Here is a 16,380-nt window from a genome sequence, read left to right on the forward strand (position 1 = left end):
CTTTGAAAATAAATAATTAATTTCTACTCTATAAAAAAAATTAATTTCTAAACATATTATGTTCTTTTTTTGAAAAAAAGAAAAGAATTTTTATCAAGTATCTGTTTTTATTATTTGTCTCGGGCCTCCAAAATCTCGGCTCCGGCCCTGCCCTCAAGTATTATATTTATCTATGATAAAAATTTAGATGAATTAGGTTTCATTGACTCACAAGAGTTAGAAAAAGTTACAAGCCTCAAAGTACCAATAGAGATAATCACTTACTCCCTCCGGTTTCGTATATACGTTAAATTTGACTTTTTAGGTTTATTGAAAAAATAATGTATTTAGTCACTGATATAGACTATATCAATACTTTTTAAATAATCTAGAAAGTATATATATAAAACTAAAGGGAATATTATCCACCAAGGACATATCTTCACATTGACAACTATGAGATGTGAGTTGAATTCTTACCGACTAGATCGATCATCATGTAAAATAATGTACCAATGATCCAATAAATTTAAAACAGATGATTGTTTAGTGCTTTTTAGTTTTTATGCAGTTGCCTCATAACTTGTTCTACAAAGTAACAGTCACCTCAAATCAATCACAAAGATTTTGTCAATTACAAACTGCCTATTAGAACCATTTGATCAAATCATAAAGAGAATGACCTTATTTATTACGGTACAAAGCAAAAAAAGATAGTTATTAAATTTAAACTTATGTATCTAAATTTATGGTTTAGACATTTATATTATGCTAAAAATGAAATATATATATATATATATATATAGGATAAGAAATTAAGAATAAGATGGAGAATTTGAATTTAGTGGAGCATGTGTGATCCAGCTAAGGAAAGTATATGTACCATCATATTCATGTGGACACAAGTCTTTGTAATGCATTTCCCTCAGTCAAGTTCTTTATCAAAAACCAAAGTTAATGAATATAGATTGAAGACATCTCCTTAAATAAGACCAAAATATTGTATGGCCCAGTAATCTTCACAATGTGACTTGTTAAAAAAAAATCTTCACAATGTGAAAGAAAACACATACAAGAATTAAAGTTTACACATAGATTTTATTATTTAAATCAAAATGAGCTTTTGGGAGGGGCCTGCATTGAAAGAATAAAGTTTCATTGATATATCTTCCAAAAGCTATAGTTAAATCTAACACAAAACTAGCCAAACAAAAAAAAGGTGGATGAAATTATGGTCTCTATCAAAAAATTTAAAAAGTCAAAATGCCTCTTATTATGGCACTTCGTTTCCACATTTTCAAGTTTCGTCGGCCAAATAAAGGGTTATTGATATTTTTAAAGGGTCTTATTAACGAATGTTGTTGAGCTACTCTTTAAGAATTTTATTTAAGAGTGAAATATTTTAATTTTTATTGTATTAACTTCACACGTTTTAATAAAAAATAAGTTTTGTTAGGAAATTTAGTTTTTCTTGTAGTGATATGAAAGGTTGGAAAAATAAGGGAAAAAATGTGGCCGGTGCATATCAAGGGCAAAGTAGTAAATCATTAGTTGTTCTCGATGCTTGTTATGTTATGAATTTGAATCCGTTAACTATAAATTTGGTCCCTTACGTTTATTTTAGGTTTCAATTTGGTCCCTTACGTTTAAAAAGTATCAATTTGGTCCCTTACGTTTATTTTAAGTTTCAAGTTAGTCTTTTCCGTTAGTTTTGTCACTAACACCGTTTGAATAGTACACGTGTCAGCGTGTCCAAGTGCCACGTGTCAGTCCACGTATGCAAATTGACTGCCACATGTGACAAAATTGACGAAAAGGACCAACTTGAAACCTAAAATAAACGTAAGAGACCAAATTGATACTTTTTAAACGTAAGGGACCAAATTGAAACCTAAAATAAACGTAAGGGACCAAATATATAGTTAAGTATTTGAATCCGAAAGAGACTATGTAGATGAAGATAGTAGTGATGAGTCAATTAAAAATGTGCATTTTGATGATAGTGAAGAAGAAAGAGCCCTTGACAATGATGATGAGTTTAACCCCTTAAATTATGAAGTTCATAGGAATGTTATTAATCATGAACTTTATCTTGTACCTGAATCAACAGCTACACACAAATCTAACTTGAAGAAGAAAAATAAAAAGGGAAAGAATAAGGGTAGCAAAAAACTTGTTGAAGATGCATGTGTGGATAGAGCTGTCAAAACAGGCTACCTACCCTAAACGTGCCACGAGCTTTATCGGCCGAGTTAAAATGCCCGATTTTAAATTGGGCTCTAAAATATACCAAGCCCGGCCCTATACGGGTCGCGGGCTACCAGAGTCTAAACGGGTCAAATCTTTATTTTCTTTTAAATATTATAAAATAATTGATAAATACTAAAAAATAGTATAAGTTTTTTAAAAAAATAATAGAAAAATAAAAATGTCAATTTACAAATTTATTTTTCAAAACCGAAGCAAATGCAAATAGAGAGAGAACATACTATAATAATAAATTTGATGCTTGATATACAATTCTGTTCCAGATATATGTCGGTATATTTTTTTGTTCTGTTCCAGGTATGAAAATACAATCAAATATTATTAAAGAAAATAAAATAAATACAATCAATTGCAGGCAACATGTGATGATGAAGTCCGTTTTGTCCTGTGATGTCCGAATGTTCTTCGTTTATAAAAAAAATACAATCAATTGTAACTGATCGACCCACCGTAATAATTGTAAATTATGTTTGAGTTCAAATATTGTGTCATTGTAATCCTTAATAAAGTTATTTTACACATGCATCCAATAATGGATCTGGTTATGGTGCATAAGTTTACTTCCTACGCCCTAGCCCATTTGTTTCCTACACTCAAGTCCCTAACATAATTGCTTCGTACACCACAACTCATTTCGTCATATACCCCCCCCCCCCAACATAATTGCTTCATACACCCCAACTCATTTCGTCATACACCCCCCAACATAATTGTTTCGTACACCCCGGTCCATTTCGTCATACAGCTCCCCCAAGCCCATCTCCAAACTAATTGCAACCAACAATTATCATTTCTAATTCACTTTTTTGTCCAAAACCAAACCAACGCCAACAACAACACGAAATCATCATTCATCACAATTACAGAAATCATCATCATCGGCACCGAAATCATCGTCACCGAAACCATCATTCATCGCCATCACAGAGCTCATCACCATCGCCGGCCACACCACAACATCACGGGAATCATCATTCATCGCCAAGTTCAAGATTAGTTATTGAAAATAGTTTCTTGATAGTATATCAATTCTTAATAATAATTTCATTGTTCTTTTATTTTATTAGAAACCATTACACAATTATTTTGGTTTCAGATACAAAACTATCAAAACCATTAAACCATAATTATTTTGGTTTCAAAGTGATTTTGAAAAAGCTAGACAAAGGCGGAAATTGATTTTACAACGGAAGAAACAAAACCATTAGACAATTATTTTGGTTTCACATAGAAGACTATCAAAACCATTAAACCATATTTATGGTTTCAATAATAATCATTATTTAAAACCATTTAACGATAATAATGATTTCACTGTATAACATCTTGAAATCATTTAACCAATATTAAGGATTTCAAAAATCTATTTTACCCTCATAGTCAATATGAATTAATGGTTTAACAATACTAATGATTATATAAAACCATTTAACAATACTAATGGTTTCAGTGTATGATATCATGAAACCATTTAACATACCAAATAGGATGAGATTCCGAAAATACCAAATAGGATTAATATTAGTTTGTCTAGCTTAGCGTTCGATCATTCGAGGGATGAATGAATGTAAACATGTCGGTCCCCCTTTTTACTCCAATTTTATTTATTAATTTTATTTGCGGAAGACAAACAACCGGAAGACAAAGCGCACGACCATCGTTCGGTCATTCGAGGGATGAGCGGATGTAAACCCGTCGGTCCCCTTTTAAATCCAAATTATTTAATTACAATTTGTTTTTTAGGTTTTAATCATTTTTTTTCCGTTTAAATTAAACAAATTAAACAAATTAGATAATAAAAAAATAACATCACAGGGTGCAGAAAGTAAGTAGGATAGGTGCAGGTAGCAGGAAAGAATACATGCCCGACCCTTAAGAAGGCCTAGGGTGCAACAACAAACAAAACAAACAGGGGGATGATATGGGTTGTTTGATTAATCAGACGGCTCATGCATGATCAGGAGGGTGGAAGCGCTAAGACCACTTGATCAAGGATCAAAGGCTAAAACAGAATGGCGCGTGGAAGTAACGATGCAGGTGCGCATAGGGGATCAGCGCCTATCCTTATGCACCATGCATAACGAAATGCCTTATGCACCATAACTTTTGCCATCCAGGGTAATAATATGTTTAGAATTTAATTTATATGCACCGTCAGTGTAAAGTTATTTTACACATGCATCCAATAATATACTGACACATCATGTATGATATTTAAAAACACATGATGTGTCACATTAATTAAATGATGTGGCAACGCATCATTGAATGTATGTGTAAAGAATCTTTACACCGACAGCGCACAACAATTAAACTCATATGTTTCATATGTTTATGCTAGTTAAATATAAGAATACGAACAAGAAAAAAAAAATCACCAGTAATATGCAAAATTCAAACCTTAAATCATCATACTATGTAGAACTAGGATAAATTATAATGTTTTTTTAATGTTACCGCGGGCTTCGGGCTACTCGTGATCCATACGGGCTAGCCTGTATTTATAACGAGTTTTTTTGGCCCGAGCTAAAAGACCCTAACAAAATTTAGGCTTAAATTATTAAGCCCAAAGCCTATGATCAAGAATTTTAAATTCTCATTAGGTATGAAGTTTTCATCACTAAAACAGTTCAAAGATGTTGTACTATTACACTGTATTAAATAAGAGAGATGTCAAGTTTACAAAGAATGATTCTAACAAACATAGGGTTATGCGCAAGTACAAGTGTAAGTATGTTTTATCACGTAGCAAAGTTGTTTGAACCACAAAATATATACAATAAAGACAAGTAAAAATAATCACATGTGGCGGTGACATGTCACCCACTATTAATCCATTTAACAACAACGACTAAAAATAATAACGATAAATTATTAAGAACCAAAAATACGAAAAAAATCCTTTGGAACGAAAACTGAAATTCTATCAAATTATAAATAACATAAATATTTTTTTTTTAAAAAAATGGTATCTTCATTAGTTAATATTTTTGGAGGGACACTTATTAACATATTAAAATTCAAAATATTCTTATAAAAAAAAAATTCAAAATATATATAAAAAAAAAAAGGCAAAATAATCCAAATAGAAACTATATATAGTTTGTGGTGGCCCTTTTTGTCTTTCTTTATTTCTCCCCCCCCCCCCCCCCCCCCCCCCCCCTCTCTCTCTCTCTCTCTCTCTCTCTCTCTCTCTCTCATCCTTTCCAAAAACCTAAATTCATCACCGCAGCACCGCACACACAACACAACACAACCGCTTCTCCAAATCCAATCGCTCACTCGCTCGCGTTTTCTTTCAATCAGTAAGTTCTCACTCTTCTTCTCCACTCACTACATGCTTCTCTTTTTCATCTTTCTTTTCTCTTTTTTTCAAATTCTTTGAATTTTTGCACCAGTTATTATTATTATTTAGTTCAATATGATTTCAAAGCATTGGTAGTTACTATATGTAACTTTAGGGTTTGTATGTATGAATATTGAATTTAATTACTATCGGTTGTGTTTAATACTCCTCTTAATTGTTGCATTAATCGTTTTAATTTTCATATTATTATTATTATTATTATTATTATTATTATTATTATTATTATTATTATTATAGTTTTTATATATTTTGATTTTAGGTTCTGTTAAGAATAATATTGATGAGTTGTTGTTTTCATATGATGGGTTTTGTAGTAATAAATATGTCTGGGGAACATTTTGGAGTAGAAGATGTTGGTTATGTTCCTGAGAATTTGGAATTTCCGCAAAACCATTCCGATGAACACGATCAAGGGAATGTGATTGATGACTCTGGATTTCCTCAACTGCAGCATGATGATGTTGAGGGCGAGGATGATGAACATGTGGGTAGTTTGGGTGAGGATGTAAATCTTCTTGAAAATCAATTTGATGGTCATGATGTGGAAAATTTTCCTGAAAATCAATTTGATGGTCATGAAGTGGGAAATTTTTCTGAAAATCAATTTGATGGTCATGATGTGGACAATTTTCCTGAAATTGACGATGCTCTTGCTGATGCTATTGCCGATGTTCTTCCACAAGAGGATATTACCGAGGAACAAAATGATGGAGGAGATCATGTGACTGAGAATTTTGGATCGCCGGAGAAGCAGGTACCTGGTGGGGAAGATTCAAAAGGAGTTCAAATAAAGAAGTGGCCTGGGTGGCCTGGAGAGAATGTTTTCAGGATGTTGGTTCCTGCACAAAAGGTTGGCAGTATTATTGGCCGCAAAGGGGAGTTTATTAAGAAAATTACGGAAGAGACCAGAGCTCGAGTTAAAATTCTTGATGGTCCGCAAGGAACCGCAGAAAGAGCAGTGAGTATACTTTTCAATTTGTTATTGTTATTTTTGTAGCTAGGGATAGTCTTTGATATTAAAGTGTGTTATATTTATTCTCCCTTTTTGTTCGAATTAACGGTTCTATTGTTGAATATGTTCAAGGTCCTGTTGCCCTTACCATTAAGTCATAAACTATGGTAAAACTTAATTGCTATTAAAGCTGAAATTTCATCTCTTGGTGGTTTCTGCAATCAATCATTACGAACTAGGTTAATATGTTATTGAAAAAATAATAGAAGGAACATCACTTCATAAAAACTAACTCAACATCATGCTTATTATAAACCCTAGTGCTCTCTATCTTGTGGTAACTATTGAGTGCTTTGATATAGAAAACACATACTGAATTAAGCAAACCTCTTATTTCATCAATTTGAAATTGAAACATAATGCTTCATTCATGATAAAATATGGTAACACAGATGAATACTATTGCTAAGGAGTAAGGAATTGTATATTATAAGAAGGAAACACTTATCGGTAATCAAGGAAGTGAAACTATTAAAATTACATAATACAGGTAAAAAAAAGAAATAATAAGTAATTTAAAAGGTTAATATATATAAAAAGAGATGTCTTTTATCTAGATAACGAAATGAATGTGTGCAGGTTGTCAGCAAATATGAATGAACAAAGTGGCTTCAAATTGAAGAGCCAAAGTTCAAGTTGCGGGAAACAGCAATGAGCATGTACAACTACTGAAACGTTGTTTCTGACTTAAGAATCAGAAATAGTTTGTGCAGACTTTGGTGGCAAGAAGCTTTCACTGTGCCTGGTAACTTCGTAATTTGGTTTGGTTGGTGTCTTGCCACGCTCAAACTCTTTCCTACAGAACACACTTACAGTCACTAAAAAGAAGCTTCTAAAGTTATCAACATATAACAAAGTACACTAAAACTGATGAAGTCAGGATGCCATGTCATTAAAATTATTAAATCTAAAATAGATCTTGATCAATTGAATCACTTCAGGGACATCTATCATTATTGAGTTACTCAAAAGATCTAAAATTATTAATTAAAAAATAAATTATTCATATTCATAGAAAATTAACATAGTGAATATAATTGCTGATTTGTGACCTTAGTAGAGATGCATTGTTCCAAAGAAATAGAAATACAGTTTAAGGAAAATTTAGTTTCACCAGTGAAAATAATTGCTAGTTCAGTGAACAAAATATGCACCAGTCCAAGGAAATGAAATTTAAGTGAACAAAATTGTATTTATTTATTCTTGTGATGCGATAGTTAATTTAGTGATTGAGTGTGTCTTTGGAACATTTGAAATGAATCAAATCAACGAGTCAAACATATAAAGTTAGATTTTCTGAAATTAATCTGTTTTTGGTGTTTTATGAATGCCTGCTGTTTCCTACACGGTGTTTCTGAATTCTAATTCATATATGCTTCTACAAGGTAATGGTTTCTGCAAAAGAAGAGCCAGATCGCCCCATACCACCTGCTGTGGAGGGTTTGTTAAGGGTTCATAAACAAGTTGTCAATGTGGACCGTGATCCTGCAGATAGTGCATCAGGTGCAGGACGCCCAGGTGTTACTAGGCTTCTAGTGGCTGATACTCAAGCAGGAAGCTTGATTGGGAAGCAGGGGTCCACTATAAAAATCTTTCAAGATTCTACAGGTTGCAATATACGCATTCTTGGTTCAGGTGCGTTTATGGACGGTGATGTAGGAGGGTTTCTTTAGTAATTTATTATTTTAGATAGATTTAGTTTTATTATATTTTAAGTAGATTTCTTATTTTTATATTTCACATAGATTAGTTATTTTTATATTTTAGGTAGATTTGTTATTTTTATTTAGTTAGGTTTGTTATTTTCTTTTACAATCTTTTAGGAGATTTGTTATTTTTATTTTTCACTCCTATTTAAGCTAAACTATTGTAGCCTTGAAGGCAACTTTTTGATTTAATAAAATATAGAGTTTTCTCTTAAATTTGGTGGATTCCAAATTATTCCTTCTGGTGGATTCCGGAAGTCTAGTGGATTCTAGATTGGTTACTCTTTCGGTGGACTCCGAAACCCTATTTTGACAAGTTTGTGTTTGCGGCTTGTCTTTATCCATTAGGTTTTAGCGTTTTGCTAACCCTAGCGCTTCCGTACTGCGTCAGTTGGTATCAGAGCAGGTTTCTCCTGTTCTTTTCCTAACGTGATCAGATGGGAGATCAACCGGTGACGAAAACAGAGTTTGATGGTGCCATAGCGGGTTTAACCGGGGCCATCACCGCTCTGACAACACAGATGACGACGTTATCCAACAACGTTAACAACAACAGAATCAATCCGAATAGGGGAGGAGAACGAATTCCGGTTATTAGGGTTCGTAATAACAACCAAACTATTGTTACCTACATAAAATCAGAACATACGCGTGGTGAATCTGATTTGGAATACTATGAGCGTAGATACTACAAAAGGTTGAAGGATGATTACTACACGTTTAAAATCTCTGATTCGACATATCGTTGTCCGTTTTGTTGCAACAAAGATTACTCCTTGTCCGACCTTTTGAGACATGCTTACAGAATGTCAGGTAACTCGCGTAAAACGATTAAAGATATTGCTAAACATTCTGTTTTGATAACTTATGTTAATTGGTATGTTAATGTTAAATTTGAGGAAGCATTTAGCATCTTCAATAATGCCAATAACAACAATCATGCCAATAATTTTCATCTACGCCACATAGCTACCGAAACCCTAGATGATAACCAACCATCTCTTCCCGAGAAACTTGACGATCCTGCTTATAAATCCAAACCGAAAGAAACCGAAGTAGTTGTTGAACAAGATGCTTTGGTTGAAGTTGATGAATCGAAAGATGAGAAGGAAGAGATCGATGAACATGATGATTCAGAGAAAGAGGATCAAACAGATGTGGAGTCTAAAATGGTAGAAACTACAATCGATGAGGAAAGAGTGTTCAATCTAGAATTGGAGGGTAGTTTCAACGAGAACAACAATGGCATGGATTGCGACATCCAAATAGAGGCGACGCCAGTAATTGATGAAGAAACAAAGGAGAAAGAATGCCGTGTAACAAATTTATCGTCATCGGCAGCGCAATATGATGCGACCTTAAGGACAACACAAACAAAGAAACTTGTGAACATTTATCGGTACTCTCATGTTATGCATATAAGTTCTACCGCCCTTGTGGAGTTATTAAACGGATTAACAAGCTATTATCTCAAGTTAGAGAATAAAAATCAAGTTTTTAAAGAAGAAAAGAGTCAGTATGAGGCAAGACTAAAGGAAGAGCAAAAAGTAGTAATCAAGCAAACGAGAAAGAATTTGATAATTAAAGCAGAACCAATACTAAGTTTCTACTATGATAAACGCATGAGTCAGTATCAAGATGAGAACTCGGGGTCGAGTTCTTTTGAGGTAGAGGAGACTGATGTAGGAGGGTTTCTTTAGTAATTTATTATTTTAGATAGATTTAGTTTTATTATATTTTAAGTAGATTTCTTATTTTTATATTTCACATAGATTAGTTATTTTTATATTTTAGGTAGATTTGTTATTTTTATTTAGTTAGGTTTGTTATTTTCTTTTACAATCTTTTAGGAGATTTGTTATTTTTATTTTTCACTCCTATTTAAGCTAAACTATTGTAGCCTTGAAGGCAACTTTTTGATTTAATAAAATATAGAGTTTTCTCTTAAATTTGGTGGATTCCAAATTATTCCTTCTGGTGGATTCCGGAAGTCTAGTGGATTCTAGATTGGTTACTCTTTCGGTGGACTCCGAAACCCTATTTTGACAAGTTTGTGTTTGCGGCTTGTCTTTATCCATTAGGTTTTAGCGTTTTGCTAACCCTAGCGCTTCCGTACTGCGTCAGACGGTATTGAACATGGGGAAATATTGCTTTAATACATTCACCGATGCATATGTTAGCAGGATTGCTAAATATATAGGTGTTTTTTTTTGTGGGCCGAGTATCCCTTGTACTTTTCCCAATTTGGTGGGTTTAGTACTCATTGTACTTCTTCCATTGTGGCATACTTATAAAATTATTGTTTTGCTGTTAAAAAATAAAAGGATTACTAAACCCACCACTCTCAGATGCACTAGTTTTCTTTAGAAATTATTGTTTTGCACTAGTTTGCTGATAAAAATTATTGTTATGCCTTTAGAAACACGATTTATGAATATGCAATGTGTGATTGTGGTACCTGAATAATGTAATATATTCAACAGAACACCTGCCAATTTTTGCCCTGCGGGATGATAGTATTGTTGAGATACAAGGGGAAACTGCTGGAGTTCACAAGGCAGTTGAACTTATTGCACTTCATCTACGCAAGTTCTTGGTTGACCGCAGCATAGTCGGAGTATTTGAAACACAGGTAAGATATTTTTACTTCTGATTTTGTTTCAAACTCTAAAAGGCATGAATGGGCAGATTAAGAATATAATGCAGGCTATTTGTGAATTGATGTTTTCTAAATGAGCATTTGATTGGGATAGGTTAATCATATCCTCATAGGACTAGGGTGGTCTGGAAAGCATTCTAGTCTATCACATGTTATATATATGCCTGACTTAACTCGTTTATTGTTTTTATGTTTTGCATTTTGAGAAGGGATTTCAATGTTACGTGTAGTGGCCTTTTTTCATATGCTCTTGATTGAGGCGAAGCTTTGTATTTTGTTTATTTTGAGGGAGGGTATATGGATAATTTTTACTACCATGATGTTATTTTTTATTAATAATTATTTTTTCTTCTCTGTAAACTTCAGATGCAACGGCCAGATGTTCGAGTTAACCAGAATGTGCCACCACACCAACCTTGGGGGCCTCCACCTCAAGGGTTTCATGCTCCTGGTGGTGGACATTCTTTTCCACCCAATCCTCAATATATGCCACCTCCACACAACTATGACAATTATTACCCACCTGCTGACCTGCCTCCCATGGACAAGCTCATGCATCAGGGTCCACCACCTGCCTATGCAAGGGATGCCGGAATACATTCGTCCAGTGGGCAGACACAACAATCTGGTGGAACTAAGGTGTCTTCTTTTGCCCAACTAGATCATTTGCACATAAAGACTTTGATTTTAAAGTATTATTATTAATTTTTTTATCTTGACTTTTGTAATTTATTAGCTATATTAACTATTGTATAGGTCACACAGCACATGCAAATCCCCCTTTCCTTTGCGGATGCTGTTATTGGGGCATCAGGAGCAAATATTAGCTACATTCGTCGAGCTAGTGGAGCAAGTATTACAATTCAAGAGACAAGAGGTGTGCCAGGGGAGATGACTGTTGAGATAAGTGGTACTGCTTCACAAATACAGGCAGCCCAACAGCTAGTTCAGGTATTTGATTTTGAAGGTTCTTTGGGATTTCTAATCTGCTTGTTATCTGTCTTATCATTAATGATTGATAGACACTGACTGAATTCTCATTCAATTCAAAGTGGTAGATGTTAATGTTATGTTTGCAATTTTTGGTTTATTATTGCATGTGTTCATAGCTTCATATATAGTCCTTCTTCCGTCCCTAATCTTTGGTCATTTTTACCTTTAGTTCATCAAGCATAAATTAAATTCATTTAATGCATGTTTTTTATTTTTGCAAGGATACCAAGGAAAAAAATCATTAATTATAATTTTGGTTTCCTGAAAGAACCAAAGTTTTGGGATAAAAATAAAAAACTTAAAAGGACCAAGTCCTAGCAAGTTAATGATTGTCTTTGGATGATGATCATTTTAAATCATTGTCATGTGACTTCGTGCTGCTTTTTCTTTTTGGATGTTGTAATGAACATAGAAATAAAAGCAAACCTATCTTGAGAGAACAAAGGTGCATGTATTGCTGACATCTCTTTTGTATATTTATCTAAATTGACCACAATCTATCTGATGCAGAATTTCATGGCTGAAGCTGCAAATGCTGCTGCGGCGGCGGCACAAGATCATATGGGAGGATCAGTTAACCAGGGCTATAATTCCTATCCTACTAATGCACCTGTTTATGCATCTCCGCCATCAAGTGCTGCAGGCCATGCGCCTTCTGCAGATTATGGTTCTGTATACGGCACCAACTATGGCTATTGAGAATATTACATTCAATTTTAGTTGAGGAGCCTTACGTTTTTTTGTAAACAATTCGTTCAATTTTAGTTACGATTATTGTATTTTAGTTGTACTGCATTTGGTATAATACTTGGATAGAATTTAGAGAATATGATAATTTGCTAAGATTTTTTAATTTTTTTTTTAATGTTACCTTTTTGGTTTCCTTCGTGTTTCCAGATAGGATTTTTTATGGGTCATGAATGTGCTGTCTTTAAAAAAGATAAATATAATCACTTGTCACGATAAATACTCATTTTTAGATAAATATAATCACATGTCCCTAATTATAAGATTTTTTGTTTTTTTTTTAAAAAATCTTGTCCCTAAATATAACACCGTCAACACATTTTTAGTAGTATCCTTTATATATTAAAACAGAATACTTTGCTAATCAATTTGCCGCCTAAAACTTCCGCCTAATTCTTCTGACCCATTAGTTTCCAATTTTTTTATTTATTTTGTTTTAAGTTTTCAATTTTTGCATTTCCAATGAAAATAAAGCTTTCGATGTTCTTGACTTACTCCTACCTTCCTTCTCCAATTCCAACGTCAGACTCATTTTTTCCTTTCATTCAATTATTATTATTACCAATTCCAACCCGTTTACCAATTCCAGCCCGTTTACTTCACAGAGGTAGCTTTTTTTATTAAAAAATAATTTTTTTTATTTTTTCAAAATGAAAAAACATAAATAATCACCTCTTTGTGAGTGGAAAAGTAAGAAATGCATGTAAGTTTTATCCTTTAACTTAATACTCCCTCTGACATCATTTATAAGTAAAAGTCAACAAAAAATTTTGATCTTAAATATAAACAAAAATAACTAAATTCAACTCTATTTAATGCTATTCTTTCAAAAATACCATGCATTCTACATTTTAAAATAGGATAGTGCTTGCTTCAAAAAAAAAAATAGAATAGTGCTATATACAGCAAACAAACTGTTCGCGAAATTTCACGAAGGTTTTTTTACGTTTCTTTCAAAACAAAAATTAGATGCCCACCCACCGCTTCTCCAAAACATTTTCCTAGGTAGTAGTTCATTCATAATTATCTATTTCCCTATTCAACAAAGGCGGATTCTAGGGTGGGTGAGTGGATTACAAAACAAAAATTATCCATTTCCTTTAGTTTCTCTCACCAACCACCACCGTTCAATGGCTATAATATACTCCGGTCCTTTTTCCAATTTGAAAAAATCACATAAACTAAGGAATCACATTTAATATAATTATTTTCATTTAATACTCTTATAAATTTAAATTTATTCCATATATACTCTTATTTAATTACTCTTTATTCAACTAATTTACTTATTTTTAAATTCTCTCTCATAATAAATAAGATAAATAAGAGCATAAGTGAAATTGAACATTTAAAACATTTGAAAATTGGTCAAAGTTTCTTCTAAAAAGGACCAAATTTTTTGCCCTAAGTGTTCCTTATAAAAAGGACCGGAGGAAGTAATTTCATATACATTTTACGGTTCCTATTCCTAATAACATGTATATGTTACAATATTTGGTGTTTCTTCTGATCCAAACGAACCAGTACATATTAACGAGATCACCTGGAGAAGGTTGCATAAACTGTTTCGGTGTTGTTAGAGAAATTTGTGAAAGAAGAACAGCGGGAGAGAGAAAAAGGAGAAAAGAAACTAGAAAAGAAAGAAAAAAAAACGCAAGTTTACTGTGGACACATCATTCGCTATCACCGAAAAATGCTACATGCAGCGAAAATTAGTTTCACAAAGTGATAGCGAATGACGTGTCCACCGTAAACTTGCGTTTTTTTTTCTTTCTTTTCTAGTTTCTTTTCTCCTTTTTCTCTCTTCCGATGTTCTTCTTTCACAAATTTCTCTAACAACACCGAAAAAGTTTATGCAACCTTCTCCAGGTGATCTCGTTAATATGTACTGGTTCGTTTGGATCAGAAGAAACACCAAATATTGTAACATATACTCCCTCCGTCCCAAATTATAAGGGGAAAAAGCTCATTTTTTTGTCCCAAATTATAAGGGAGAAAGTCATTTTTAAGAATGTTTTTCCGTTATTCTCATAAAATTAAATGTAAATTGCATTTAATTTTCTCTCTCTACCATTTTCTCAATAAACAACAACCAATAAAAATTGTTTTTACATCTTCCTATGCAACTTAATGGCTTCTTTTTTTTTTCCATTTCCAACAAAAAAAAAAGTTACATCAATATTGCGATGTTCTTAATGTAAATAAGAACATATATCTTCTCACCCTTAAGCAATTTTACTTCACCGTTTTTATAGTATTTGTTCTTTGTTAGCTTCTCTTAAGTTTTTTTTTTTTTTTTTTTTTTTTTTTTTTTTTTTTTTTTTTACAAAATTGGTAATTGGTGATATAAGTTTAGTGAATCCTTCATTCTATTTTTTCTCAATTTTGAGTATTAACAAGTTTGATATGGGTTTTTTTTTCTCTCTCAGATGGATTTGAAATAACCTTAACACAATTAAATAATAAGAAATCAGCCTAAAATACTATCAATGATTTTTTTTATTAAGCTAATTTTGTTTAAAGCTTTCTAAGTTGTTTGTGTCCGCAAATCCATTAACCACATAGGCGATTTAAACTAAAAAATTACCAAAATGACCAACTTGAAACTTTTTAAACATAAAAGACCAAATTGAAACCTACAATAAACATAAGCCACCAAATATACAATTAAGCCTTAATTTAGTGACCTAATATACCGGTCCATTAGAAATTATCATATGTACCATATAATTTTCCTTTTTAGTTACGAGCTTTGTGGAAATATTTAAATGTTTTTTTTTGACTAAATGTTATTTTCATATATAATTTAATTTAATCGGCATTTTCTTTTTATGGAAATTTAATCAGCATCTTAATGTCACATGAAAATATAACTCGACTATTTTGAAATAAAAATGTTATTTTTAAATTCATAAATTGTAATTTTTATATAATTTTTTAAAAAATATATATTTGTAATAAAAATACAATATTTATTCATAATTAGCCCCGTGCATCTCACGGGTGGAAATACTAGTTTATTACTCTTTTTTCAAAGGGTCATGCTAACTAGTGCCCCTGGGGCACTAGTTAAGGAACCAAAAATAGAAATTTTTGCTTTGAAAAGATTACTTTTACACTTTTAAAAAGTTGACTACACAAGTTTCAAAACATTTTTACTATTCTTAGCTTCCTTAACTAGTGCCCCAGGGGCACTATTTAGCATTTTCCTTTTTCAAATATACCCCTTATCATACTATTAATATTAATTGTATCTTGGAATATGAAAAGTCAATAATGAATGAATGCATATAAGATAAATGGTATTCTTGTAATAATCTCACACATTTCAAAAAAAATTATTACTCCAATAATTTTTCTTAGTATCTGTGATTCTTTTAAAAGGTTCTTATAATAAGGGACAAATTGGAGTAGTAAAATGCAATACTTGGATTCACAGGAGGCTTGGATAGGTGTATGGAACTAAGACTAGTTGCAATGGTAGTGTTGAAAAAAAAAAATTAAGTAGTTGAAATAGTCCAATGGTATGTTGAAAGCCTAGTTGAAAATGATATAGATTTTTTTTGTGTTGAATTCGTTCAACATGTTGAAAGAGGAGGGGTGGCCAAGTGGTGGGCTACTTTAATACACGTGGCAACATCTTATTGGT

General features: G+C 32.5%; 1 protein-coding gene across 1 annotated transcript; it reads left to right on the top strand.

The window, feature by feature from the left end:
- The first annotated feature begins 5,405 nt into the window (after nt 1-5,405).
- On the top strand, nt 5,406-12,837 carry LOC123883857 (flowering locus K homology domain-like). The gene is made up of 7 exons (XM_045932798.1): nt 5,406-5,552; nt 5,929-6,572; nt 8,012-8,261; nt 10,816-10,964; nt 11,358-11,630; nt 11,748-11,942; nt 12,495-12,837. The coding sequence occupies exons 2-7, from the start codon at nt 5,937-5,939 to the stop codon at nt 12,681-12,683; spliced, it is 1,692 nt and encodes a 563-aa protein (XP_045788754.1). The 5' UTR covers nt 5,406-5,552; nt 5,929-5,936; the 3' UTR covers nt 12,684-12,837.
- Nucleotides 12,838-16,380: the final 3,543 nt, after the last annotated feature.

This window comes from Trifolium pratense, linkage group LG1, assembly GCF_020283565.1.
Source record: "Trifolium pratense cultivar HEN17-A07 linkage group LG1, ARS_RC_1.1, whole genome shotgun sequence".
Classification (NCBI taxonomy): Eukaryota; Viridiplantae; Streptophyta; class Magnoliopsida; order Fabales; family Fabaceae; genus Trifolium; species Trifolium pratense.

Coding starts and splice junctions, on each gene's coding strand:
- LOC123883857 (XM_045932798.1), top strand. CDS start 5,937: ATGTCTGGGGAACATTTTGGAGTAGAAGATGTTGGTTATGTTCCTGAG. Junction 11,631..11,747: donor AACAATCTGGTGGAACTAAG/GTGTCTTCTTTT, acceptor ACTATTGTATAG/GTCACACAGCACATGCAAAT. Junction 11,943..12,494: donor CAGCCCAACAGCTAGTTCAG/GTATTTGATTTT, acceptor TATCTGATGCAG/AATTTCATGGCTGAAGCTGC.